The sequence below is a fragment of the Ranitomeya imitator genome, chromosome 2 (genome assembly GCF_032444005.1).
Source record: "Ranitomeya imitator isolate aRanImi1 chromosome 2, aRanImi1.pri, whole genome shotgun sequence".
Classification (NCBI taxonomy): domain Eukaryota; kingdom Metazoa; phylum Chordata; class Amphibia; order Anura; family Dendrobatidae; genus Ranitomeya; species Ranitomeya imitator.
The window spans coordinates 351,156,769-351,184,604 of NC_091283.1; the positions used below are offsets into that span (position 1 = coordinate 351,156,769).

General features: G+C 43.8%; 1 protein-coding gene across 1 annotated transcript in view; it reads left to right on the forward strand.

Annotated features, from left to right (window-relative positions):
• The first annotated feature begins 8,099 nt into the window (after positions 1 to 8,099).
• The window catches only part of LOC138666548 (zinc finger protein 850-like), a 137,875-nt gene continuing 118,138 nt past the window's right edge, over positions 8,100 to 27,836 (forward strand). The window contains exons 1-7 of the mRNA XM_069754755.1: positions 8,100 to 8,157; positions 14,393 to 14,526; positions 14,656 to 14,835; positions 14,909 to 15,032; positions 15,115 to 15,212; positions 15,411 to 15,501; positions 22,921 to 23,737. Of these exons, the coding sequence (XP_069610856.1) occupies positions 14,449 to 14,526; positions 14,656 to 14,835; positions 14,909 to 15,032; positions 15,115 to 15,212; positions 15,411 to 15,501; positions 22,921 to 23,737 (1,388 nt within the window). The 5' untranslated portion in view covers positions 8,100 to 8,157; positions 14,393 to 14,448. The remainder of the gene's footprint in view (positions 8,158 to 14,392; positions 14,527 to 14,655; positions 14,836 to 14,908; positions 15,033 to 15,114; positions 15,213 to 15,410; positions 15,502 to 22,920; positions 23,738 to 27,836) is intronic.

Below are 27,836 nucleotides of genomic sequence, written 5' to 3' on the forward strand. Positions count from 1 at the left end.
TGGGGAATTCACATTTCCTCACCTCTGCTGCAGGCTGGTGTGTGATAACCCTTCTGAAAGTCAGTCCCGGTTCAGTCCTTCAGCTGGAAGGAGAGGGATGCCCAGGCTCCTTCTTTCTGTGAAAATCACTCAGTAAGAGGAGTGCCTCCCGGCCCAAAGTAAAGTCAGTCTCCTTGTCCCCTCAGCAGAGATAGTAGGCAGAGCAGAACTGCAAAAGTGACCAGAGGAGCTAGTGGATCTGTAAAATTAGTTTTAACCCATTGTTAGCCATGGAAAAATCTATAAAATGTAGCCTTAGAGCAGGAGCTGTGTATACAAGCCAGTTAATGGTTCCATCTTCAACTGTCCTGATCAAATAAAGCATCATCATCCCACATATGAGGTCAGGTCAGGAGTAAGAGAGGTGTTAGACAAGTCCTATAAAACATTAACTAAAGAATAAGAAACATATGTTTTTTTTTACCAATATCATTCTGTTTGGTTCTATTGCTTTATTGTTTACAGCAGGGCCGTACAACATACTGGCCACATGTGGTAATCAAAAAGACTTCTTTCCTCTATTCCACCAGTACAGAGAGATGAATTGCGGGCGTGAAATCTCATCATAACGTCTGGACTGCAAGGAATCAAAAGGGGTGCGAATGACTTCAATCAGTGAAGATGTCCCCTGTAATGTAACTTAAGGTACCGTCACATTTAGCGACGCTGCAGCGATCTAGACAACGATGTCGATCGCTGCAGCGTCGCTGTGTGGTCGCTGTCACCCAGACAGCTCTCCAGCGACCAACGATGCTGAAGTCCCCAGGTAACCAGGGTAAACATCGGGTTACTTAGCGCAGGGCCGCGCTTAGTAACCCGATGTTTACCCTGGTTACCAGTGTAAATGTAAAAAACAAACACTACAAACTTACATTCCGGTGTCTGTCGGGTCCCGCGGCGTTCTGCTTCCCTGCACTGACTGTGAGCGCCGGCCGTAAAGCAGAGCGGTGACGTCACCGCTGTGCTCTGCTTTACGGCAAGCTGACGCAGATAGTGCAGAGAAGCAGAACGCCGAGGGACGAGACAGACACCGGAATGTAAGTATGTAGTGTTTTTTTTTTTTACATTTACACTGGTAACCAGGGTAAACATCGGGATGCTAAGCGCGGCCCTGCGCTTAGTAACCCGATGTTTACCCTGGTTACCAGTGAAGACATCGCTGAATTGGCGTCACACACGCCAATCCAGCAATGTCTGCGGGAGATCCAGCGACGAAATAAAGTTTTGGCCTTTCTGCTCCGACCAACGATGTCACAGCAGGATCCAGATCGCTGCTGCGTGTCAAACACAACGATATCGCTATCCAGGATGCTGCAACGTCACGGATCGCTAGCGATATCGTTGTTAAATTGTTCAGTGGGAAGGTACCTTTAATGAAAACGTCTATTTGTGATCCTGACTATATCTTCTCAGTACTGTGGTTTCTGTATAGTCCACTGTCTGATTATGACTGGTGACAACTCCTAGTATCTCTTTACCATTGTTAAGCTCATATTGGGAGTTTCATTCAATACAAGTGTATATGAGGTTGACCGGTCATTGCAATTGATTGCTATACTACGCTTACTTCTATATTCATGTACTGATGGTGGTTCTGGGGCTGCATTCATTTAATGACAGTGGTTATGATCTTGTATACGTAGCATTCAATACCTGGCTAGATTACATTCTACATGTCTATGTTAAAACTCAAAACTGCTGCAAAAACTCAGTGTGAGTTAAGGTTTTGTTCCCACTGAGTTTTTGGAGCAGAAACTCCCCTCAAAACGTCTGGTGATGTGTTCATGTACTGATGGTGTAGATGTTAAGATATTAAATAAGAAACTCTGGAGTTGAGGGAGCAGTGGTAGGCATTTTGTATAGAAATAGTGAAGTGAAAATTACACTGTGGATCTGTTAATGTTAATATACTTTTCTGTTTTTAAACTTATCCTTTTCTAGGGGATAATTATGCTATACCATAATACCCCCCTGAGCCACTCTAGGAGATCTCCTATCCATCCATGTATGATCGAAGAAAGTTTCACATGGTAACATATAGTCAAGTACAACCAGCTGGCATATCCCAGGAGTAGCTGGAGGTCGGGCCAGCTGCGAAAAGTCTGTCATTTCAGACTAAAAGTTATGGGTCTAAGGCAGTGTAATAAAATAAAATATATCATATTAAAATATAATAAAACATGATGTTGCTCACCTCAAAAGTAGCTCTACCAGTTCGCCACTTCACTGATCTCTATATACTGGCTGCAGTAGTTACAGCCCATCTGCTGCTCACATCACTGCTGCTGTCAATCACAGAGCTCAACAGCTCATGCTGTCTACATCGAGCGGAGTCATTGAGCAGAGTTGCTGAGCTCATTGGCTGTGGAAGTGATGTCTGCTATACTAGTCCCATCACCACTGCAGTCAGTAACCAGAGACCATAGCAGAGGCAGAGAGGTGGCCATGGAATTGGGGAGGGTGCATATCATCCCATTTTATCATTGTGACCTACTACTGGCTATTAGAGGCCAAAAACTTATAACTGGAAAATATCATGAAATAATGTAATAATAATAATCTTTATTTATGTAGCGCCAACATATTCCGCAGCGCTTTACAGCTTAACAGTTTCAAACACAACAGTTATAAGTAACAATGTTAACAATACAATAATTAAAGCAACACAAGACGACCCTGCTCGTGAGAGCTTACAATCTACAATGAGGTGGGGGAGATACAAAGTACAGGAGCTTATTTACAATGATGTATTTACAATGATGGTCCAGCCATCTTCAGGGAGAGGGGGATAGATGGAGATAGTGAATGGGCTACACACACACAAACATAAAATGACTGATTAGGGAACGTGATAGGCTGCTCTGAACAAATGTGTTTTGAGTGAGCGTCTAAAACTATGCAAATTGTGAATGGTCCTAATATCTTGGGGTACAGCATTCCAGAGGATTGGCGCAGCACGGGAGAAGTCTTGGAGTCAGGAGTGGGAGGTATGGATTACTGCAGAGGTTAGTCGAAAGTCATTTGCAGAGCGCAGAGGTTGGTTAGGCCGATAGACAGAAATGAGGGAGGAGATGTAAGGGGGTGCTGCACTATGAAGAGCTTTGTGGGTGAGAACAAGTACTTTGAATTGGATTCTATAATGAATGGGCAGCCAGTTGTCACGAGTAGGGTTGAGCGACTTTTACTTTTTTAGGGTCGAGTTGGGTTTTGCGAAACCCGACTATCTCAAAAGTCGAGTCGAGTGAAATCAGCCGATTATGGCGAAAAGTCGGGGATCGACCGAAACAAGAAACCCAATGCAAAGTCAATGGGTAATATTTTTTTTTTTCTCTCTCTCCTCCGTCCCTGAACAGAAAAGCTGGTGTTACACATTGCAAATCGCTACAGCGCACAAGCGACAAGATGGCGATAGGCGTGGACGTGGAGTGTCATTACTCCCCATGCTCCTTCATTGGCTGAAAAAATGGCGCCAAACGCGTCATACGAAACGCAACTTTGGCGCGAAGATCGCCGACCGCATGGCCGATCCCACACTAGGATCGGGTCGGGTTTCATGAAACCCGACTTTGCCAAAAGTCATCGACTTTTGAATTTGTCCGATCCGTTTCGCTCAAGCCTAGTCACGAGGCAAAAATAGGAAGACAGGAGATTAGGTATCTCGGCCCCTGAACTGCCCCTCAGGCTAGGGGAAGCCCTGTCTTTCCTTAACTTGAGGGTACCCTTGAAGGTAGGGAGGCCCAAGTCACCGACCTGTCCCTGTCTTCTGTTAAACCCTGAACTAAACCCCCAACCCCACCCCAGGAGGTGAACAGTGTAAATAGCACCACAAAGCAAATAAACAGGAATAAACAATATGAGTGAAGGGAACACAATACCAAAGGGTGAATGCACAAACTACAAAGTAACAAAACTCAGAACTTAGCTTGTGCACACCGCTGCAGACTCCACAACACAGATAGCACAGCAACTGAGCTCCAAACACCAGACTTGGCTGACACCAGGGAGCTGCTACTGCGAGGTTGGTCTCCTAAAAAGACCTGTATAACCAACAGTCAGCTGATGCACCAGGTGACCTTATAAGGTATGGTGGGAGTGGTCACAAACATCAGCTGACCCAGCAGCAATGCAATTACACCAGCGGCCACCGAGGGGGGAAAACTGCATTAACCCCCAATGACCAGAAAGGAAAAAAAAGGTTTAAATCAGAGGGAAACCAGGTCTGCCACAGATCCAAACATGGATCGTGACACCAGTGTAACGACTGGCAAAGAGCTGACGCGTCCGAGTAACGATTAGCTAGATAGACAACCCTGGCTGCTGCATTAAGGATAGACTGGAGAGGGGAGAGTCGAGTAAGGGGGAGGCCAATTAACAGAGCGTTGCAGTAGTCCAGGCGGGAGAGGATCACGGCGACAGTGAGGGGTTTTGTTGTTTCCATAGTGAGAAAAGGGAGGATTCTAGCGATGTTCTTTAGGTATGAGCGGCCAAGAGATTGTATATGGGATGTGAAGGAGAGATCGGAGTCAAACGTAACACCCAGACAGTGCACCTGCTGCCGGGGTGTTATCATGGTGCCACCCACGGAGAGGGAAACGTCAGGTTTAGGGAGGTTAGTAGATGGTGGGAGCAGAAGAAGTTCAGTTTTGGAGAGGTTGAGTTTCAGATAGAGAGCGGACATGATGTCGGAGACTGCGGACAGACAGTCACTGGTGTTCTGTAGTACAGCCGGAGTAAGGTCGGGGGATGACGTGTATAGTTGTGTGTCGTCGGCATAAAGATGGTACTGAATGCCAAATCTGCTGATGGTCTGTCCAATTGGGGCTGTGTAGAGAGAGAAGAGAAGGGGGCCAAGGACTGAGCCCTAAGGTACCCCGACAGTGAGAGGAAGAGGAGATGAAGTGGAGCCAGAGAACAGAACACTGAAGGAGCAGTCAGAAAGATAGGCGGAGAATCAGGAGAGAGCAGTGACCTTAATGCCTAGTGACTGGAGCCTAGAGAGTAGGAGAGGGTGGTCAACAGTGTTGAAAGCTACAGAAAGATCGAGAAGAATAAGCATAGTGGTCACCGTTACATTTTGCTGTCAGAAGGTCGTTGGTCACTTTGATGAGTGCAGTTTCTGTCGAGTGTAGGGGGCGGAAGCCGGACTGTGAAGGGTCTAGAAGGGAGTGGAGAGGTAACGGGTAAGGTGGGAGTAGACTAGGTGCTCCAAGAGTTTAGAGATGAAGGGGAGGTTGGAGACCGGTCTGTAGTTATTTGTGCAGGATGGGTCAAGGGCGGGTTTCTTTAGTAACGGAGTAATGATAGAGTGTTTGAAGGAGGATGGGACAATGCCTGAGGAGAGTGAGAAATTAAAGATTGTAGTTAGGTGAGTAATGACGACTGGAGAGACTGGAGGAGATGAGAGGGAATGGGGTCGGTAGTGCATGGAGTCAGACGAGAAGAAGAGAGGAGCCTGGAGACTTCTTCTGTGATGGGAACAAATGTGGAGAGTGAACCAGGGCTTTTTTACTCTGTGTTTGGAGGTTCTGATGGTGAGGGGAGCTACTTGGTCCAGGGTACTTCTAAGAGTGTCATTGTAGTGATGTACCGCCAGATCAGGACAGGAACAAGAGGAGATTGGGGACAGTGATGAGTGTAAGGAGTCTGAAAGTGTATGAGGATTAATGGCTTGTAGATTTCTGACTGAATGGTAGGTGGGAGTGTGCTGGGGTGGGCGAGGATTTGTGAGCGTGAAGGAGAGAATGTTGTGGTCAGATAGGGGAAGCGGTGAGTTATATAGGTAGGAGATTGAACACAGCCGGACAAAGACCAGGTCAAGGGTGTTACCGTCCTTGTGTGTCTCAGAAGTTGAGAGCTGTGAGGCCGAGCGAAGTGGTTAGTGATAGAAGCTGGGATGCAGATGTAGAAGTGGGGCTGTTTATGGGCATGTTGAAGTCTCCCAGGATAAGGGTGGGGAGTTTTGAGGACATGAAGTGCGACAGCCAGGCAGAGAAATGGTCTAGGAAGTGGGTCGGTGAGCCTGGGGGCCGGTATATGACTGCTACTCTGAGGGAGAGGGGACATAAGAGCCTGATGGTGTGGACCTCAAAAGAAGAGAATGAGAGTGATGGAGCTCGGGGGGATGACCTGAAAGGTGCATTGTGGGGAGAGGAGTATGCCGACTCCACCACCAGGTCTGTTTGTGGGTCTCGGGGAATGGGAGAATTGTAGGCCACCATGGGAAATGGCAGCAGGGGAGACAGTGTCAGAATCCTGGATCCAGGTTTCAGTGAGGGCCAATAGATTTAGAGAGTTGTTCAGAAAGTAGTTGTGCAGGAAGGAAAGCTTGCTACATACAGACCATGGATTCCAAAGGGCCCAATTGAAAGAGAGAGATGAGGGAGTGCAAGTAATATTAATAAGGTTAGTATGGTGTTGATGTGAGGTAGGGTAGCGGTTGAGGTTGTGGGATGGTGGACCAGGGTTGGGGGAGATGTCTCCCGAAATCAGTAGAAGTAGGAAGATAAAAAGCAAGAAGTTTTCGGAATTGTAAGAAGTTTTTTTGTGCAGTGTGTTTGGGCAAGATGGGGTGAGGTTTTTCAGGAAGGTGAGAAGTGCATGGGAGCTGTACATGGGAGAGGGAAGGAGAGAGGAGCTGATGTTGATGAATCGTGATGGAGGGGGGTATTTGGCGGTGAATGTGGATTGCAAGGGAGCATAGGAGGATAAGAATAAAGCACATGGATAAAAGGGAGAGCAGAGTGTGGGATACCTGACTCCTTCCCTGACTAACTGCCATGGAATAACTGCCCTTTAACTTGATGCTTGTCTAATGCGATGCTTTGCTGAATGCGTGCGACCCCACACATGCATGTGTACACATCTATACATACACATACATACACACATACATAAATGTATACAAACGTCCTTCACTGGCACCGTTCTTTCACTCTGAGCCCCGTGTAATCATGTCATTGTCACATGGAGGCTGCAGTTATACACCTCGTACACACACGGCTCCGCTCTGTACACCTCGTACACACTGCTCTGCTCCGCTCTGTACACCTCGTACACACTGTACACCTCGTACACACGGCTCTGCTCCGCTCCGTACAACTCGTACACACACAACTCGGCTCCGTATACCTCGTACACACACGGCTGCACTCCGTACACCTCGTACACACACGGCTGCGCTTCGTACACCTCATACACACACAGCTCCGCACTCCGCGTACACACGCGGCTCGGCTCCTTACACCTCGTACACACGCGGCTCCGCTCTATACACCTCATACACACGTGGCTCCGCTTCGTACACCTTGTACCCACGGCTCCGCTCTGCACACCCACGGCTCCGCTCTGTACACCTCGTACACACTGCTCTGCTCCGCTCTGTACACCTCGTACACACGGCTCTGCTCCACTCTGTACACCTTGTACACACACAACTTCGCTCTGTACACCTCATACACACACGGCTCCGCACACCTCGTACACACCCAGCTCCGCTCTGTACACCTCGTACACACACGGCTACGCTCTATAAACCTCGTACACATGCCGCTCCGCTTCGTACACCTTGTACCCACGGCTCTGCTCTGTACACCCGTGGCTCCGCTCCGTACACCTTGTACACACACGGCTCCGCTCCGTACACCTTGTACACACACGGCTCTGCTCTGTACAGCTCGTACACCTGTGGCTCCGCTCCGTACACCTTGTACACACACGGCTCCGCTCCGTACACCTTGTACACACACGGCTCTGCTCTGTACACCTCGTACACCCGCAGCTCCGCTCCGTACACACAGCTCCGCTCCGTACACCTCATACACACGCGGCTCCGCTCCATACACCTCGTACACACGGCTCCGCTCTGTGCACCTCATACTCACACGGCTCTGCTCCGTACACCTCGTACACACACGGCTCCGCTACATCCACACTGTAAACCCCTCCTGACCCCACACAGAAACTTCCTCTCATTCAGCACCATGACAACCAGCACAGCAGAGTCCTGCATACACTGAGGCCCCTGATCATGTGACCCCTGACTCCTCCCCTCCTGTGACCTCATCACAGGTCCTGTGCACAGAACAGCCATATATGTGGAGTGCGGCTCTGCAGGTGGAGGTAGGTGCTGGAGCCCCGTTATTCACACTTGTGTGACTGGTTTTCGTGTACAGTGCAAATGACAAATCTTTATGTAATTTGTGTGTGATCCATTTCTCCAAATGATGATAATAGTGTCTTCTAACAACACTGTGACTTCTCGCAGATGTCCTCTATGCCCTGCTTGTTTTTTTCAGCATAGCGTCATAGAATAAACAGCGGGGTCTGTGGGGCCTCACAGGGGCGCAGTTATCTGGACCCCTCGGCCTCACTGATTGAGCTTTCTAGTACTTTTCCTTTCCGGTGAATATTGAGGGTATGTGTACACGGTCAGGAATCGGCAGCACTTTGGCACATGTCCGCTGCCGGCTATTGAATGCAGGTGACTCCTCTGTGATCACTGAATCGTGCGGATTCACTGTGTCCAATACATTGTACAGGTGAGACTTATCGCTTCTCCGCAAGAGAAATAGACATGCTGCAGTCTGGAAAGACGTGCCCTATGTTCGTCTCCACGGGTGAGCCACAGGCATCTCTGGTTTCTTGAAATCCCATCCACTATGCTGTATCATCTTGACATTTTGCAAGTACGCAGCGTCCAACCTGCAGCATTTACTGACCGTGTGCACCTATCCTTAGGGCTCTGATCACCCGTCCATTCAGATATTCCAATTGTCTGTCCCATTGCCGACCAACAGAATTTTTGTTTTTGCTTTTTAATTTTACACCCATTGCGCAACATAGAAACATGTTACTTTTAATTTATAGGTTGCTACAATTACAGTAATGCAAAATGTGTATTTATTTTTTTTTCTGTTTCGCATTATAGTAAATTAATTGCAGCTTTTACATTACCGTATTTCCAGATCCAGAACACCGTTGATCCTATGACGACCAGACACTGTAAATGTGCTGCACTTTGTGTTGGACTTTAACTCTGCTCCATTTTAAAATGTATAGCTTCTTGTTAACTCTCCCGTTTCTCCAATCTAGAAAAAGCAGGTCGGGTCCGTGGTTAGTAGACATAACAGGGGACTGTGGGGGAGAGGACAGAAAAAAATACAGGGTGAAATTCTGAGCTTTCCTCCCACACCAACTTTGATTGTTGGTAACTTTACTGGAACACTGGATCCTACTTTTGACCATGATTTAGAAGAGTGGATAGATGAAGCAGGTAGGAAGCCCCCTTATGGGTACTAGACCCATGAGGCGAAAGCCCCTGTGCTGATACCAACTTACACTGTGGTAAAGGTTACACCATTTACAAAAGGCGGAAACTGATACAGAAGGGTTAATATTTTCCTCTCTATTTTTTTTCATTATTAACTAGTATCAGTCTTATTTTTTCTTATCTCGTATGCAATGTTTTGAGAAAACTGTGTGTTATGGGTAGTATACAGAGAAAGACATAATGGCTAGCAAAATCTCATGTATGTGAAAAGAGGGCAGCTGATGGAAATTTCCAATGGGAACTACATTAGTCTGTAAATGGCATAACCATCCTGCTCACAGGGTTAATAAATAGCGATGAGTGAGCATGCTCATGTGCTAATAGTATTCGAGCACACCAAAAATACTCGAGTCGCTACGACTGTTCGACAACCATAACACATGCAGGGATTGCCTAATAAACGGGCTATCCCTGTATGTGTTGCGGCTGTCGAACAGCCGTAAGAAATGCATACGCTGGGACTCGAACATATTATTCGAGCACACCAAATATAATGTTCTACTCACCGTGGCTGCATGTCTTGTGGCTTTTCGACAGCCACAACACATGCATGGAATTCCTAACATACAGACTATCCACGTATCTGTTGCGACTGTCGAACAGCCGATAGACATGCAGCCACACTGACTCGAAGATAGTATTCGAGTACGCTGATATTACTCTGTTAGCACATGAGCATGCTCGGTCATCACTATTAATGAACAGAATTGTATACTCTCTGAGCATTAATGACTGACAGGGTCGAGTCCCAAAATTTGGCTTCACTGGTGATCCCGTAATCTGACATTGAGTCAGAACAAGCGGCTTCAACCATGATATGACCTCATCTGATGTCGGTACTTGAGCATTAGCGAGTTCTGCGTATAACTACTTTATATTGGGAGATCGAGGGTTTCCAGAAATATTCTGCCTCTCATAAAACCCTCTCATATAGATTGGCTACAGCAGGGGAGTCAAACTGCATTCCTCGAGGGCTGCAAACAGGTCATGTTTTCAGGATTTCCTTGCATTGCACAGGTGATAAGTTAATCACCTGCAGAGAATGATTCCAGCACCTTGTGCAATGCTAAGGAAATCTTGAAAACACGCATGGTTTGAGGCCCTCGAGGAATGCAGTTTGACACCTCTGGGCTACAGCTTCCCCAGCCTTCTTCCATTAGTATATAATTTGTGATGAGTGAGTGTACTCGTTGGTCGTGTTTTCCCAAGCACGCTCAGGTGGTCTCCAAGTATTTATGACTGCTCGGAGATTACGTTTTCATTGCCTCAGCAGCATGATTTACATCTATTAGCCAGCTTGATTACATGTGGGGATTACCTAGCAACCAGGCAACCCCCACATGTACTCAGCCTGGCTAATAGCTGTAAATCATTCAGCTGCCGCGATGAAAACTAAATCTCCAAACACTAACAAATACTCAGAGGTCACGCGAGCGTTCTCGGGAATATCCGAGCAACGAGTAGACTCGCTCATCACTATAAATAATCTCACAATACACCTCGAGTTATCTGACCACTCCGCTATAATACATACTGTTAGGCTATGTTCACACATGGCATTTTTGCTGCCCTTTTTTTTTCTGCAGCAAAACTTGCTCTCTTAAAGAAGCTGCAGTAAAAAAAGCAGGCTTTTCTTGCGTTTTTTTGTGCATTTTTGTCATGTTACATTTGTCTCTTGTGCATGCTGATAAAGTTTAGCAACAAAACTACTTCATAAGGTTTTGGCACCATGAAATGCAGCAAAACCTGATACCTGTGTTTTTGCAGCATTTTTTCACCATCCATTGCTGTCAATGGGTGAAAAACGCTGAAAGAAGTGACATGCTCTATTCTGCTAAAAACAAGCAAAGTACAAAATACTGAGGAAAAAAAAAAACAAGCTTGGTGAATGCGATTTCTGAAATCTCATAGACTTTGCTGGTACTGTAAAATGCAGCTGAAAATTTGCATGCAAAAACCCAACATGTGAACATACCCTTAAGGTTGGCGAGGGCCCAGGATGAAAGCTATTGATAGTACACCCTGCTTGGCTGCTGCCACCTTTAGTATTAGAAAAATTGAATTCCGTTCATTTGGATTTTTGGGCCTTTAATTCAAATCAGGCAGATCCTCTCGGGAAGTGAGATGCCTATAAAGTAACTATTAAGGGTGACTTTATCAATGGAGTAGCTGTGCATAGAGGAGATTTAATACAGTGGGAATATAATATGGTAAAACAGAAAGAATCTGCTGAGAAGATATTATATTACTGATCTTATTGACCTACAGACATCTCTGGTACACACCCAAAGTGGATTGTTGGGAATAAATAATGAAAGGATTAGGAAATCTTTGCTACATACCGATATGGCCATATTTGAATTAGGGGATAAAATTAGTTTTGTTTTTGGCCTTTCATCTCATTCAGAACATCCCTCTTTCTCTATCCCAGGTGTGTTAAATTCAGATCGCCTGTTCTATAGTGATCAGTGAACCCCTTCATGACATACCAAGTAGATTTACATCATATTTTGTGTCTCTGACTTTGATGCAGGTTTGCATGCCGAACCTGCATTTTTCCCGGAAGATCATGTGCCTTTAACAGCCATGGGTGAACTGGAGCTCCTATTAATCTATTTATTGCCGCTGTCAGTCTTTAACAGCGGCTTTTAATACGCATCATTCCGTGCGCCCGTGATGTGATCGCGTGACACCGATGGGTTTGCTATGCCAGCCAAAGGTTTGCTGAAGGCCCCTGTTTTTTTCATTATAATACTCCTGTGAAAGCTAGTGTTTAGCTGGCATTTGTAGGAGGCCGTGATTTTCTCTATACATAGCAGTGCTATGTACAACGCAAGCGATAAGACAATCGCAGTTTCCAATCCCCCAAGGAGACTAACAAAGACCATAAAAAGTTTTTCAAAATGTGAACAATAAATACTACAACTTTCAATCGCCCCCTTTTTGCCCTATTAAAATAAAACAAAAAATACACATTTGGTATCACTGCATTCACTGATCTTAAAGGGAACCTGTCACCCCCAAAATCGAAGGTGAGCTAAGCCCACCAGGATCAGGGGCTTATCTACAGCATTCTGTAATTCTGTAAATAAGCCCCCAATGTTACCTGAAAGATGAGAAAAAGACTTTAGATTATACTCACCCAGGGGCGGTCCCGGTCCAGTCCGATGGGCGTCGCGGTCTGATCCGGGGCTTCCCATCTTCTTACGATGACGTCCTCTTCTTGTCTTCACGCTGCGGTGCAGGCGTACTTTGTCTGCCCTCTTGAGGGCAGAGCAAAGTACTGCAGTGCGCAGGCGCCGGGCCTCTCTGACCTTTCCCGGCGCCTGCGCACCGCAGTACTTTGTTCTGCCCTCAACAGGGCAGACAAAGTACGCCTGCGCTGGAGCCGCAGCATGAAGACAAGAAGAGGACGTCATCGTAAGAAGATGGGAGGCGACGGACCACAACGCCCATCGGACCAGAACCGCCCCTGGGTGAGTATAATCTAACCTCTCTTTCTCATCTTTTAGGATACATCAGGGGCTTATCTACAGCACTCCAGAATGCTGTAGATAAGCCCCTGATGCTGGTGGGCTTAGCTCCTCTTCGATTTTGGGGGTGACAGGTTCCCTTTTAAAGTCTGACCTTAAGAAAGGTAAGAAGGTGGATCCAGCTAACTACCATCCAATAAGTCTGACCTCTGTAGTGTACAGTTTTTGAGGGCATTATAAGAGATGACCTGCAGAAATATATTGTAGATAATATAATAACTGACAACCAGCATGGATTCATGAAAGATAGGCTGTGTCTAACTAGCATATTGAGTTTCTATGAGGAGGTAAGTGCAAGTCTGGATATTAGTAATGTTGCTGATGTGATTTATCTGGACTTTGCAAAGCCATTTGATACTGTATCACATAACAGCCTTATACTGCAGCTACAGGAGCAAAGACTGGGAGAAATATATGCACATGGGTAAGGAATTGGCTAAATGACAGGAAACAATGAATTGTCATAAATGGTACGCTCTTTAAATGGGATATAGTTAGCAGAGGGGACCGCAGGGATCTGTACTTGGAGCAGTGGGGACTGCAGGGATCAGTACTGGCAGCAGTGGGGACTGCAGGGATCTGTACTGGCAGCTATGGGGACTGCAGGGATCTTTACTGGCAGAAGTGGGGACTACAGGGATCAGTACTGGAAGCAGTGGGGACTGCAGGGATCTGTACTGGCAGCTGTGGGGAACCATAGGGATCTGGGCTAGGACCAATTCTTTTTAACCTCTTAATTAATTATTACTCTTAATCCCATCCACAAGGTTAAAGAGTTAGTGTCAGTCTTTGTTGACCTACACCTAATGTTAATCAGAACTATTAACAAATATCCTTAGGCAAATAAACCCTAACTAAAGACCATAAAATATAGCTTTTAATGATACTACTAAAAGAATATTAACTGAAAATCCTGCAGGAGTAAGTACACATACTCAAGCACACATATATACTATCTATTAACTACAGTTCTCGCTCAAATCAGTGTCACTTGAAGCATTCCTCCTTTTGCGGTTTGGTGCGCCGCAACCCATACTATCCTATCACTGAGTATCCACTAATTAACTGACTAAAGCTATTAAAATATAGTCCTAAGCCTCCCCAACATGTTTCACAAGTTAGTTTGGGTCTGATGTCATCAAATGTCAACACATAGGATCACTCCATAGTTAAGGCCAATAGTGGAGTGATCCTATTGGTTGACCTAGTTGAACTCCTTTCTTTAACTAGCAAAAAAGGGGAATAGAAACTGGATTTAAAAGAACTATTCTTTCTAAATTTATATGGCGATGAAGTTTGCAAATTAATCACTATGATTTTATTCATTTATATATTAGATTACATCTAATTTGAGTACTCTATATTGGTATTGAAAAGACATAGGAATTTTCTGTCTGAGCTCTTGATTTATTAAATACTCCACATTATTGCTTTTTTCTTTCATATATTGTAATGGCATATTTTACATTGGATCATCTTTTTTTGCATATAGGTGCTAACATTATCAGACATTAATAATTGATCTATAATTTTCCTGACACGTCAAGAATGGATGGGGAAAGGGACAAGATAGCAGAGAAGATATTACACCTCACCCTAGAGATCCTCTTCCGGCTTACTGGAGAGGTGAGAGATTCTGATGACGTCACATTACATCATTATTATCTATGGGAATAACAGATGGACAGAACTGGAGAGGTGAGGACTCTGGAAATATCTGTAGTGAGATTTATTAATGTGTCTCTCCATAACCAGGATTACACAGTAATGAAGAAGACCTCTAGTGAGCGCTGTCAGGCCCCTGTGTCTGAGGGATGGGGAAGACCCTTGAGCCCAATCACGGGGGCTCCATCTCACCTCCTGATACATGAGGACATCAATGATCAGAAGATCCTAGAACTCACCTACAAGATGATTGAGCTGCTGACTGGAGAGGTGACATTGCTGGGACATTATACAGTAACGCTATGAAGGGATTGAGGGATGACAGTATCATTGTATGTGTCAGGTTCCTATAAGATGTCAGGACGTTGCCGTCTATTTCTCCATGGAGGAGTGGGATTATTTAGAAGGACATAGAGATCTGTACAAGGGCGTCATGATGGAGGTTCCCCAGCCCCTCACATCACCAGGTAATAGACAGGACTAAATACACACGGCCTATAATTATCTGTATGTAAAAAATGAATTCAGCCCTGTATGTGATTCCTCCAGATCTATCCAGTAGGAGGACAACACCAGAGAGATGTCCCCGTCCTCTTATTCCACAGGACTGTAAACAAGAAGACCCCAATGCTCCTCAGGATCACCAGGTAGATGGAGAGAAGGTGTCATGAGATCTCCCCTATGATGTGTAGATGGTGGTGAACTTCTTGTGCTCAGTCTTGTTTTATCCACCAGTATTATATGTTTTATACTTGTGTAATGAGAACAGTGGAGATGGCAGGATTAGAGCTGATCATAGATGTGAATTTTCCATCTGTCTGTGACTTTTACAATATTTGTTTCAGGGTGAAGATCTGACCCATATTAATACAACAGAAACATATGTGAGGGGTGATGACGAGCAGTGTAGCGAGATTCCTACAGATATCTGGCCAGGTGAGTAGTAACCAATAAATGCAGAGAAGTCACAGATTCTTCTCATGAGAATATACACAGTATATATCTGCCACTTTTGAACTAGTTCTTAGCTAATAATTGGCCACAACTTAACTGGTATCAAGAAATTGGCCGCAGAGCTTAGTTAATGTGATTGTAATAAACAGGGCTGTGGAGTCAGTATACAATGGACAAATCCGACCAACTCTGACAATCTACTATATAAAGCTGAATGTGTGTATGTGTGTGTGTATGTGTGTGTGTGTGTATGTCCGGGATTGGCATCTGCACCGTCGCAGCTACAGCCACAAAATTTTGCACAGTTACACGTCTGGACCCTGAGAGCATCATAGGCTACGTTGTGAGGTGAAATTTTAACCCCGCGCTTTCCAATTCACCAAACAATTTTGCCCCTATCTACATAATGGGGGAAAAGTGAAATGAAAAGTGTTGGAGGAGTCGCAGCTACAGCCACAAAATTTTGCACAGTCACACGTCTGGACCCCGAGAGCGCCATAGGCTATGTTGTGAGGTGAAATTTTAACCCCGCGCTTTCCAATTCACCAAACAATTTTGCCCCTATCTACATAATGGGGAAAAAGTGAAATGAAAAGTGTTGGAGGCGTCGCAGCTACAGCCACAAAATTTTGCACAGTCACACGTCTGGACCCTGAGAGCGTCATAGGCTACGTTGTGAGGTGAAATTTTAACCCCGCGCGTTCCAATTCACCAAACTATTTTTCCCCTATCTACATAATGGGGAAAAGTGAAAGGAAAAGTGTTGGAGGCAAATTGACAGCTGCCAGATGTGAACAAGGGGGACTTAAAGAATGAGAGCGATGGCGCCAAAGAGTATATACCGGACAGTTGCTAAGGTGGGACCCCGATATGAGATACTCACCACACATGGGGATATGAACACACACACAAAATGCGCCACACACTACCACGTGCTTGAACACATATACCACCCTGGGCACACATTTAACCACACATACACCAACCTCGCCACATAAAAGTCAAGACACAAAAGTCGCCGCTCAAAACTCACCACGCGCAAAACTCGCCACAAGTGCAAAACTCACCTCATGGAAAACTCGCCACACGCAAAACTTGCACACGCGGAAAAATTGCCACATGCACAAAATTTGCAACACATGCAAAAGTTGCCTCACACAAAACTTGCACATACTCAAAAGGCACCAGACATAAAACTCACCACGTGCAAAACTCGCCATGCGCAAAACTTGCTGCACACAACTTGCTACACTAACCTGTCACATGCAACTCGACACACAAAAAGTTGCTACACGCATGTTACCACACAAAACTCATCTCACAAAAGTCGCTACATGCATGTCGCCACACACAACTCAACACACACAACTTGACAGACGAAACTCGCCCTAAAACACACACAAGTCTGGTATTAGCCTTCAAAAATAAAAATCTGATTAATAAGCAGACAAACTACAAGAGCAACAAATGTACCATATAGGAAATACGGCAGCTGTCAGTCACATGACCTGTCTATTATGTGTATGTGTGAGCTAATATATACTGCCAGGGGGAGGGCTTCCTGTTGGCTGGGGATTTATCAGGCTGCCAATTTATCTTACAAATACTGAGGTAAAAATACTGAGCAAATAACGTGTTAACGAGGTCTAATACAGGAGATCACACAGGTATATACTATATACAGGGGAGATGACACACAGATATATACTATATAGAGGAGGAGATGACATACAGGTACATACTATATACAGGAGGAGATGACATACAGGTATATACTATATACAGGAGCAGATTACCTACAGGTATATACTATATACAGGAGGAGATGACATACAGGTATATGCTATATATAGAAGATGACATACAGGTATATACTATATACAGGAGGAGATGACACACAGATATATACTATATACAGGGGAGATGACACACAGGTATATACTATATACAGGAGGAGATGACATACAGGTATATACTATATATAGAAGGAGATGACATACAGGTATATACTATATATAGGAGGAGAGGACATACAGGTATATACTATAAGTAGGAGGAGATGACATACAGGTATTTACTATATATAGGAGGAGATGACATACAGGTATATACTATATACAGGGGAGATGACACACAGCAGGTATATACTATATACAGGGGAGATGACATACAGGTATATACTATATACAGGAGATGACATACAGGTGTATACTATATATAAGGGAGATGACAAACATGTATATACTGAGGTGAAAATGAGAGGTGTGAGGTGAAAATGAAAAGGTGTGAGTGCAAAATGAGAGGAGTGAGGGAAAATAGTGTAGTGATCGGAAAATGACAGATGTGAGGTCGAAATGACAAGTGTTAGGCGGGAATGAGGAGTGAGGGAGAAAATGAGAGGTGTGAAGGAGAAAATGAGAGATGTGAGGGGGAAAATTAAAGATGTGATTGGGAAAATGAGAGGAGTGATGGGAAAATAAGAGAAGTGACGTGCTATAACTAACCACAGATATTTACTATGCCCATGCAACGCCGGGCTCTTCAGCTAGTCTAATATATAAAGCTGAATGTGTGTATGCGTGTGTGTATGTATGTCCGGGATTGGCATCTGCACCGTCGCAGCTACAGCCACAAAATTTTGCACAGTCACACGTCTGGACCCCGAGAGCGTCATAGGCTATGTTGTGAGGCGAAATTTTAACCCCGCGCGTTCCAATTCACCAAACATTTTTGCTCCTATCTAAACAATGCGAAAAATTGAAAGGAAAAGTGTAGGAGGCAAATTGACAGCGGCCAGATGTGAACAAGGGGGACTTAAAGAATGAGAGCGATGGCGCCAAAGAGTATATACCGCACAGTTGCTAAGGTGGGGCCCCGACATGGGATACTCGCCACACACGGGGATATAAACGCACACACAAAATGCACCACACACTACCACATGCTTGAACACATATTACCCTCAGCACACATTTCACCACAAATACACCAACCTCGCCACATAAAAGTCGAAACACAAAAGTCGCCACTCAAAACTCGCCACGCGCATAACTCGCCACATGCAAAAACTAGGCTCTTGCAAAACTCGCCACAAGTGCAAAACTCACCTCATGGAAAACTCGCCACACGCAAAATTTGCACACGCGGAAAAATTGCCACATGCACAAAAGTTGCAACACATGCAAAAGTTGCCTCACACAAAACTTTCACATACTCAAAAGGCACCACACATAAAACTCGCCACGCGCAAAACTCGCCATGCGCAAAACTTGCTGCACACAACTTGCTACACTAACCTGTCACATACAACTCGACACACAAAAAGTTGCTACACGCATGTTGCCACACAAAACTCATCTCACAAAAGTCGCTACATGCATGTCGCCACACGCAACTCAACACACACAACTTGACAAACGAAACTCGCCCTAAAACACACACAAGTCTGGTATTATCCTTCAAAAATAAAAATCTGATTAATAAGCAGACAAACTACAACAAATGTACCATATAGGAAATACGGCAGCTGTCAGTCACATGACCTGTCTATTATGTGTATGTGTGAGCTAATATATACTGCCAGGGGCAGGGCTTCCTGTTGGCTGGGGATTTATCAGGCTGACAATTTAGCTTACAAATACTGAGGTAAAAATACTGAGCAAATAACGTGTGAACGAGGTCTAATACAGGAGGAGATGACACACAGGTATATACTATATACAGGGGAGATGACACACAGATATATACTATATACAGGAGAGATTACACACAGGTATATACTATATAGAGGAGGAGATGACATACAGGTACATATATATACAGGAGGAGATGACATACAGGTATATACTATATACAGGAGGAGATGACACACAGGTATATACTATATACAGGAGCAGATGACCTACAGGTATATACTATATACAGGAGGAGATGACATACAGGTATATGCTATATATAGAAGATGACATGCAGGTATATACTATATACAGGAGGAGATGACACAGATATATACTATATACAGGGGAGATGACACACAGGTATATACTATATACAGGAGGAGATGACATACAGGTATATACTATATATAGAAGGAGATGACATTCAGGTATATACTATATATAGAGGAGATGAGACACAGCAGGTATATACTATATACAGGGGAGATGACATACAGGTATATACTATATACAGGAGATGACATACAGATGTATACTATATATAAGGGAGATGACAAACATGTATATACTGAGGTGATGAGGTGAAAATGAGAGGTGTGAGGTGAAAATGAAAAGGTGTGAGTGCAAAATGAGAGGAGTGAGGAAAAATAGTGGAGTGATCAGAAAATGACAGATGTCAGGTTGAAATGACAAGTGTTAGGGGGGAATGAGAGGAGTGAGGGAGAAAATGAGAGGTGGGAGGGGGAAAATGAAAGATGTGATTGGGAAAATGAGAGGCGTGATGGGAAAATAAGACAAGTGAGGTGCTATAACTAACCACAGATATTTACTATGCCCAGGCAACGCCGGGCTCTTCAGCTAGTGTATAATAAATTGGGTACAGTAATACAATTCAGTATATGCTGTAATTTTTTTTTTTTTTTTCACAAGAATTTTGAAAAGTTCTGAAATGTCCTAGAAATGTTTGTTCTGTTCTTGATCTAAGGATTTAGGATTTTAGTTGAATCCGTGCTGAACTTTATGTACATGCTCAGTAGTGAGGCAGTGCTGTGGAGTCAGAGAAATTGAGGAGTCGGAGGTTCGGCTTACCGATTCCGCAGCCCTGATAATAACAATAATGAACCCAATGGTTCAGCCATTATTGGTTCGAGTCAATTACCATTAAATAATTAAAATCTCATAATCATATCCATCCAGGCTTAAAGCTGGCTGATGCATCTCTCTAAAAAAAGCTCAGTACCAAAGAATAAGACAATTAGTTTGGTAAGAGACTGGAGGCTCTTCAGCTCTTTTGCTTGAAGAGGAAAATCCTTACCAATTATAGGGGTTTTCATACCCTGTTTCCCACTTCTCCCTCCTCAGACACCAATCAGAGGAAGCTGACTCTAAGGCCTTTCAAATCTTCTCTGTAAGTTCTTGTCACATGACTCATAACCCTTCATCATAACTCAGAAAAGGCAATAGTTTAAAATCTAACAGGAATAATTTTAACACTTCCCCGACATACACCATACATGTACGTGTAATAAATAGCAGTGCAGAAAATTAGCGAGGTTATTCATTCATTCTGTGAAGAAGCAGAAGGGCAGGAAATGTACCTGCTGGTTTTAGCCTTTGCTCGGTGAGTAAAATGGGCAATTCCAGACATTGTGCTGAAGGAGAAAGAACTTTATTCAAGAAGTTGACTGGAAATGAGAAAGCATATAAAGGAGTGTAGAAAATAATTGGCTGCTCTGCTATAAACACTTCCAATTCTTTAAAATGGCAAATACACAAAACGTGGTACTATCTGCATAGATCATAGAATAAGAAGAATGGCAAAGAAGCATCCAGTGATCAGCTCCAGGGAGATCAAAGAAGATCTTCAGTTACCTGTGAGTTCTTCAACCATCAGAAGACGCCTACTTGAAGCCATTGCTTAAAAAAAAAAAAACGTGTAGAAAAGGTTACAGTTTGCCAAAGAACATATTGACGTGCCTAAAGGGAAGTGGCCAAAATTCTGTGGACAGATTAGAGCAAGATTGTTCTTACTGTGTCTAAAAGCCGCATCACACCCTGAATGCACAGTGTATAAGGAAGAAAACACCTAATAGACTTGTACTTTTTCTTGTCTTCTCCTAGCCTTATTTACACTACCTAGGGCAGAAACAAAATGAAAATATACCCTGCTATAAGTAATAGTGTTTTTGATTAAAAAAAAAGGTGTAAAAGCCACCCTACCAGCACCAAGGTGTACCCAAATTCGGGATGGTCCTAACCTCTAGTATTAAAACCTTACCATGTATCATAGTGACTTCAGTGTGAATAAGAGTTGAGTTGGGCCTGTAACACTAATGCTGGTGCCCCTGCATGGTCCCTCTTTGCTCTCCATGCAGGGATGCCGTCATACCACCCCAGCTGCATGGTGACTTCCCCATCTCCTGCTTCCTGTCCATGCCACACAGGTTTCTCACGCACACTCCCCTGGTCTCAAAGCACGTTCACTTTGTAAATTCCCCCAGCCAATATCTGGGAGGCATTTAGTATAAAAGGCATCAACCCCTATAACTCTTGTGTGCGCAACTGTATTTTACCAGGTCTCCTGTCCTATTCCATTGTAGTTGGTTCACTTAGCGAATATACTCGTTTCCCGAGCACACTCAGGTGGTCTCCGAGTATTTGTTAGTGTTTGGAGATTTAGTTTTCATCGCCTCAGCTGAATGATTTACAGCTATTAGCCAGGCTGAGTACATGTGGGGGTTGACTGGTTGCTAGGGAATCCCCACATGTAATCAAGCTGGCTAATAGCTGTAAATCATTCAGCTGCCGCGATCAAAACTAAATCTCCGAACACTAACAAATACTCGGAGATCACCTGAGTTTGCTCGGGAAAACCCGAGCAATGAGTATATTCGCTCATCACTATTCCTTATCCTGATTCTGTTCCCGCATTCCTGAATAGTGTGTATATTACCGTGATGCCCCTCCGGCGGTACCTGAACTCTGTAGCAGCTCAGGCGATACCTCAATCCTGAAGCTGCACTTGTCTGAACAGGCTCTGAATCCAGTCCATGTCAGCGTACCTGCCTCTTTTGGGATCGGCAGCTGCAGTACCGAGTATTTAACTAGAAAAGACTGATTACGGTTCACTGAAACATGAATCTATGAAGATGTTGGCTCTCGTAAAAGAAAAAAAGCCTTACAGAAAGTAACATGAAACCTAGTATCATCTTCTGGTGCTTGAGGTCTACTGTTGGATTAGGATTTGCTTTGCATCACTGTCAAAACAAAAGAAAGTCAAAACAGCACCCATTTCTTTATAGATTGAAGGTCTCAGCGGACACAAGGGCGCACGTCCAAAACCAGGGAGCCCATCCCGGACAGAACCAAGACCACAAAGAACAAAAAGACAGCGCCACAATGGATGGTGAAAAAATAAGAGCTTACATTTATTCTGCCTCCTGTAGCGACATTTCAGTCAACAGACCGTGCTTGATAAAGGTCTGTTGACTGAAACGTCGCTACAGGAGGCAGAATAAATGTAAGCTCTTATTTTTGTACCATCCATTGTGGCGCTGTCTTTTTGTTCTTTGTTGCTTTGCATCACTGTCTTAGTTAAAAAGAAAATTATTCTTAATGCCTTGTATTTTGTTCGGATATTTTTAAATATAAATATTGTAAATTATCAGCATAAATCCTAACTGATAATATTAAAAAATAATAACATTAATTTTATTCTTGGCAGATGACGGTACTATGATCTCAGAGGGACATTGGCTATCTTTAGATTGTAAAGCAGATCATCGTGATATCACACAAGATACATATGAAGATCATGTCATAATTCCAAATATAGCCCTTCACAGCAACAATTTATCATCAGATCATTTTGAACAGATCCTATCTTGTGATTCATCACTAAATGTTCAGAAAAATAAAGGACACAGAAAAGGTGGCAAAGAGAAGAAGCCATTTTCTTGTTCAGAATGTGGAAAATGTTTTGCCGTGCAATCAAAACTTATAAAACATAAGAGGAGTCATACAGGGGAGAAGCCATTTGCTTGTGAAGAATGTGGGAAATGTTTTACAGAGAGATCGATTCTATTGAGACATCAAACAATTCACACAGGTGCAAAACCGTTTTCATGTCCAGAATGTGGAAAATGTTTCAACCAGAAATCGTGTCTTGTTACACATCAGAGAATTCACACAGGAACAAAGCCATTTGCATGCTCGGAATGTGGGAAAAGTTATGCTGCCAAGTCAAATCTTGCTAAACATCAATGGGTTCACGCAGGACTGAAGCCGTTTTCGTGTTCAGAATGTGGGAAGCTTTTTATCTATAAAGCATCTCTTGTTACACATTTACGTATTCACACAGGGGTGAAGCCATTCTCATGTTCTGAATGTGGAAAACGATTTATCCAGAATTCGGCTCTCGTCAGACATCAAAAAATTCACACGGAGCAAAAGGTATTTTCATGCCCAGACTGTGAGAAATGTTTCACCAAGAAGTCAAGTCTTCATAACCATCAAAAAATTCATACAGAGCAGAAGCCACTTTAATACACGGTGGGCAGAGAGAGTGTTAACAAAAAAAAAATTCTGATTAGACTTTATGACAAAGAGCCATGATGGATCAAAACATTTATCTATGTTGCACATTTGATGCTATGCATGTGTCTGTCTCTCGTTTTAATTTGGAAGAAAGATTTTTTGCAACTTTTGGAATAAGCGCGTTCTGTGAATCACTTTCTACACAGCCAGAATTAAGTCTCACGTCATTGATTAGACAGGAAACACAATGTAAAACACTAACAACTTTGTACTATTATGTCACATGTAACTACTTGGTTTCATCCAGCTATTTTTAGGTAAGATAAAGTAATACAAAATGTGACTTTCATTAGATTATTCCACTTATTGAATAGAAGATGTATTGAAAACCTATATCCTGCTCGTAAAAAAACGGAATTGCTTCATTAAACCAAAAAACTGGTTGCAAATGAAAGTTTACAATTACATAGAATGCGTTTTTCTCATCACTGTGGAGGAATTTCGGACATTTTTCTTTGCACAATTCTTTTGAGTACTTTAATTAGGCTTTCGAGCTTGAGATGCCTCTTTAAGTTCTTGTCACAGCATCTCAAAGAGTTAGGACTAAGACTCAGCCCAATGAACACCTTGAAGGTGTGGTCTGATACCTACACTGCCTTCTACAAATGTATAAAATTGCTCACCTTTCTCCCTATACAGCTAATCCCAATGTATGCTTTTTTTCGTTACTTCCTGTAACATGTTGCTTGAGGGGTGTCTCAAGCAGAACATTACAGCAGGATGGTCCTGCAGTCCTTTCCCTGCAGCTTCTACCACCACCTTTCTCCCCTCAAACAGGACAACATCAGGGCAAGTGACGGTCATTGCCATCTCCTTATGACATCAACTTTAACCCCTTAGTGACAGAGCCAATTTGCAGCTCAATGACCAAGCCAATTTTTACAATTCTGACCACTGTCAATTTATGAGATTATAACTCTGGAACACTTTAACGGATCCCGCTGATTCTGAGACTGTTTTTTCGTGACATATTGTACTTCATGTTAGTGGTAAAATTTCTTCAATATTACTTGCGTTTATTTATGAAAAAAATGGAAATCTGGTGCAAATTTTTAAATTTTTTCCATTTTCAAACTTTGAATTTTTATGCCCTTAAATCAGAGAGATATGTCACACAAAATAGTTAATAAATAACATTACCCATATGTCTACTTTACAGCCGCACAATTTTGGAAACAGAGTTTTTTTTGTTAGGACATTATAAGGGTTGAAAGTTGACCAGTGATTTCTCATTTTTACAACAAAATTTACAAAGCCATTTTTTTAGGGACCATCTTACATTTAAAGTCACTTTGAGGGGTGTACATGACAGAAAATAACCAAGAATTACACCATTCTAAAAACTACACTCCTCAAGGTGCTCAAAACCACATTCAAGAAGTTTATTAACCATTCAGGTGCTTCACAGGAACTGAAGCAATATGGAAGGAAAAAATTTCCATTTAACTTTTTTTTTTCAAACATTTTACTTCAGAATTATTTTATTTTTATTTTCACAAGTGTAAAAAGAGAAAATGAACCACAAAATTTGTTGTGCAATTTCTCCTAAATACGCCAATACCCCATATGTGGGAGTAAACCACTGTATGGGTGCAGGGCAGAGCTCGGAAGAGAAGGAACACCATTTGACTTTTTCAATGCAGAATTGGCTAGAATTTAGATAGGATGCCATGTCGCGTTTGGAGAGCCTAAACAGTGGAAACCCCCCACAAATGACACCATTTTAGAAACTAGACCCCTTAAGGAACTTTTCTAGATGTGCGGTGAGCACTTTGAACCCCCAAGTGCTTCACAGAAGTTTATAACGTAGACCCGTGAAAATAAAAAAAATCTTTTTGCCCGCAATTTTTTATTTTTACAAGGGTAACAGGAGCAATTGGACCCCAAAAGTTGATACCCCATATGTAGGGGGGGACCACTGTTTGGGCTCACATCGGGGCTCAGAAGGGAAGTAGTGACGTTTTAAAATGCAGACTTTGATGGAATGGTCTGCGGGCGTCATGTTGCGTTTGCAGAGCCCCTGATGTGCCTTTACAGTAGAAACCCCCACAAGTGACCCCATTTTGAAAACTAGACCCTCGACGGAACTTAACTAGATGTGTGGTGAGCACTTTGAATGCCCAAGTGCTTCACAGAAGTTTATAATGCAGAGCCGTGAAAAAAAAAATCATTTTTTTCCACAAAAATTATTTTTTAGCCCCCGATTTTTTATATTCCCAAGGGTAACAGGAGAAATTGGACAAAAAGTTGTTGAATTTGTCCTGAGTACGCTGATACCCCATATGTGGGGGTAAACCACTATTTGGGCGCACGGCAGAGCAAAGAAGGGAGGGAGCACCATTTGAGTTTTTGAGCGCAAAATTGGCTGGAATCAATGGTGGAGCCATGTCGCGTTTGGAGACCCCCTGATGTACCTAATGTAACAACTCTGCTGGCATCATGGCTTGGCATCTCATCTCTCACACTATCTTACCCACTGCTCCAGGCAGTGTCGAACTGGAACACCTCGGGCCCACCAGAGAAAATCATTCTTGGGGCCCACTATGTAGCTACATAGAAATAAATTCAAGACCATCAACTGTGTAGTAAAACACGCTAATATCAGGGCATAATATAAGGTAATACACATTTTAATTATGTAGCAGGGGTTGGGGTAGCCCCTCATAGAATATAATGTAGCCTCCCACAGAATATAATGCAGCTCCGTCATAGAATATAATGCAGCTCCCTCATAGAATATAATGTAGCCTCTCTCATGGAATATAATGCAGCCCCCCTCATAGGGTATAATACAGCACGTCAACAAAATATAATGCAACCCCCTCATAAAGTATAATTCAGCTCCCCCTTATAGAATATAATGTAGCTCACTCATATGGCATAATGCAGCCCCTCCACAAAATATAATGAGTATAATGCAACCCCCTCATAAGGCAGCCCCCCATAGAATATACTGTAGCCCCCTCATAGGGCATAATGCAGCACCCCTCATATAGTATGATGTAGCCACCTGAGAGAATAATGCAGCCACCCACAGAATTATAGTGTAGCCCCCTCAGAGGGTATAATGCAGCCCCCCTGAAAGGGTATAATGCAGTCCCCTCCACCATCATCATTGTTCTCCCCCCTCACCATTGTACTCATTACCACCTCCATCATTGCCTCCTCCCCCACTACCATTGTCCTTTCCACCACTACCATCTTTGTTCTTTACACAACCATCATTGCTTCCCCACCACCACCATCACTGCCTCCCCCACCACCACAATCATTGCCTTCCCACCACAATGATTGCCTCACCACCACAATCAATGCCTCCCCACCACCATCATCATCATTGCCTCCCCCACCATCATCATCATTGCTTCCCCCACCACCATCATTGCCCCCACCACAATCATCATTGCCCCCACCACCATCATCATTGCCTCCAGCACTATCATCATTGCCCCCACCACCATCATCATTGCCTCCAGCACCATCATCATTGCTTCCCCCACCACCATCATCATCATTGCCCCCACCACCATCATCATTGCCTCCATCATCATCATTGCCCCCACCACCATCATCATTGCCTCCAGCACCATCATCATCATTGCCCCCACCACCATCATTGCCTCCAGCACCATCATCATCATTGCCCCCACCACCATCATCATCATTGCTTCCCCCACCACCATCATCATTATTGCATCCCCCGCCACCATCATCATCATTGTTCCCACCACCATCATCATTGCCTCCAGCACCATCATAGCTTCCCCCACCACCATCAACATCATTGCTTCCCCCACCACCATCATCATTGCCTCCAGCTCCATCATCATCATTGGCTCCCCCCCACACACAGCTGCACACACGGAGGCAGGGGCACACACGGAGGCAGAGACGCACACACACACACACGCAGGCACACACACAGCTGCACAGACACACAGCCGCACACACACACACACACAGCCGTACACACACACACAGCACCCACTCACCTCTCCGCATGTTCCCAGCAGCTGCAGCACATCCCGGCAACTTTCTCTCTGA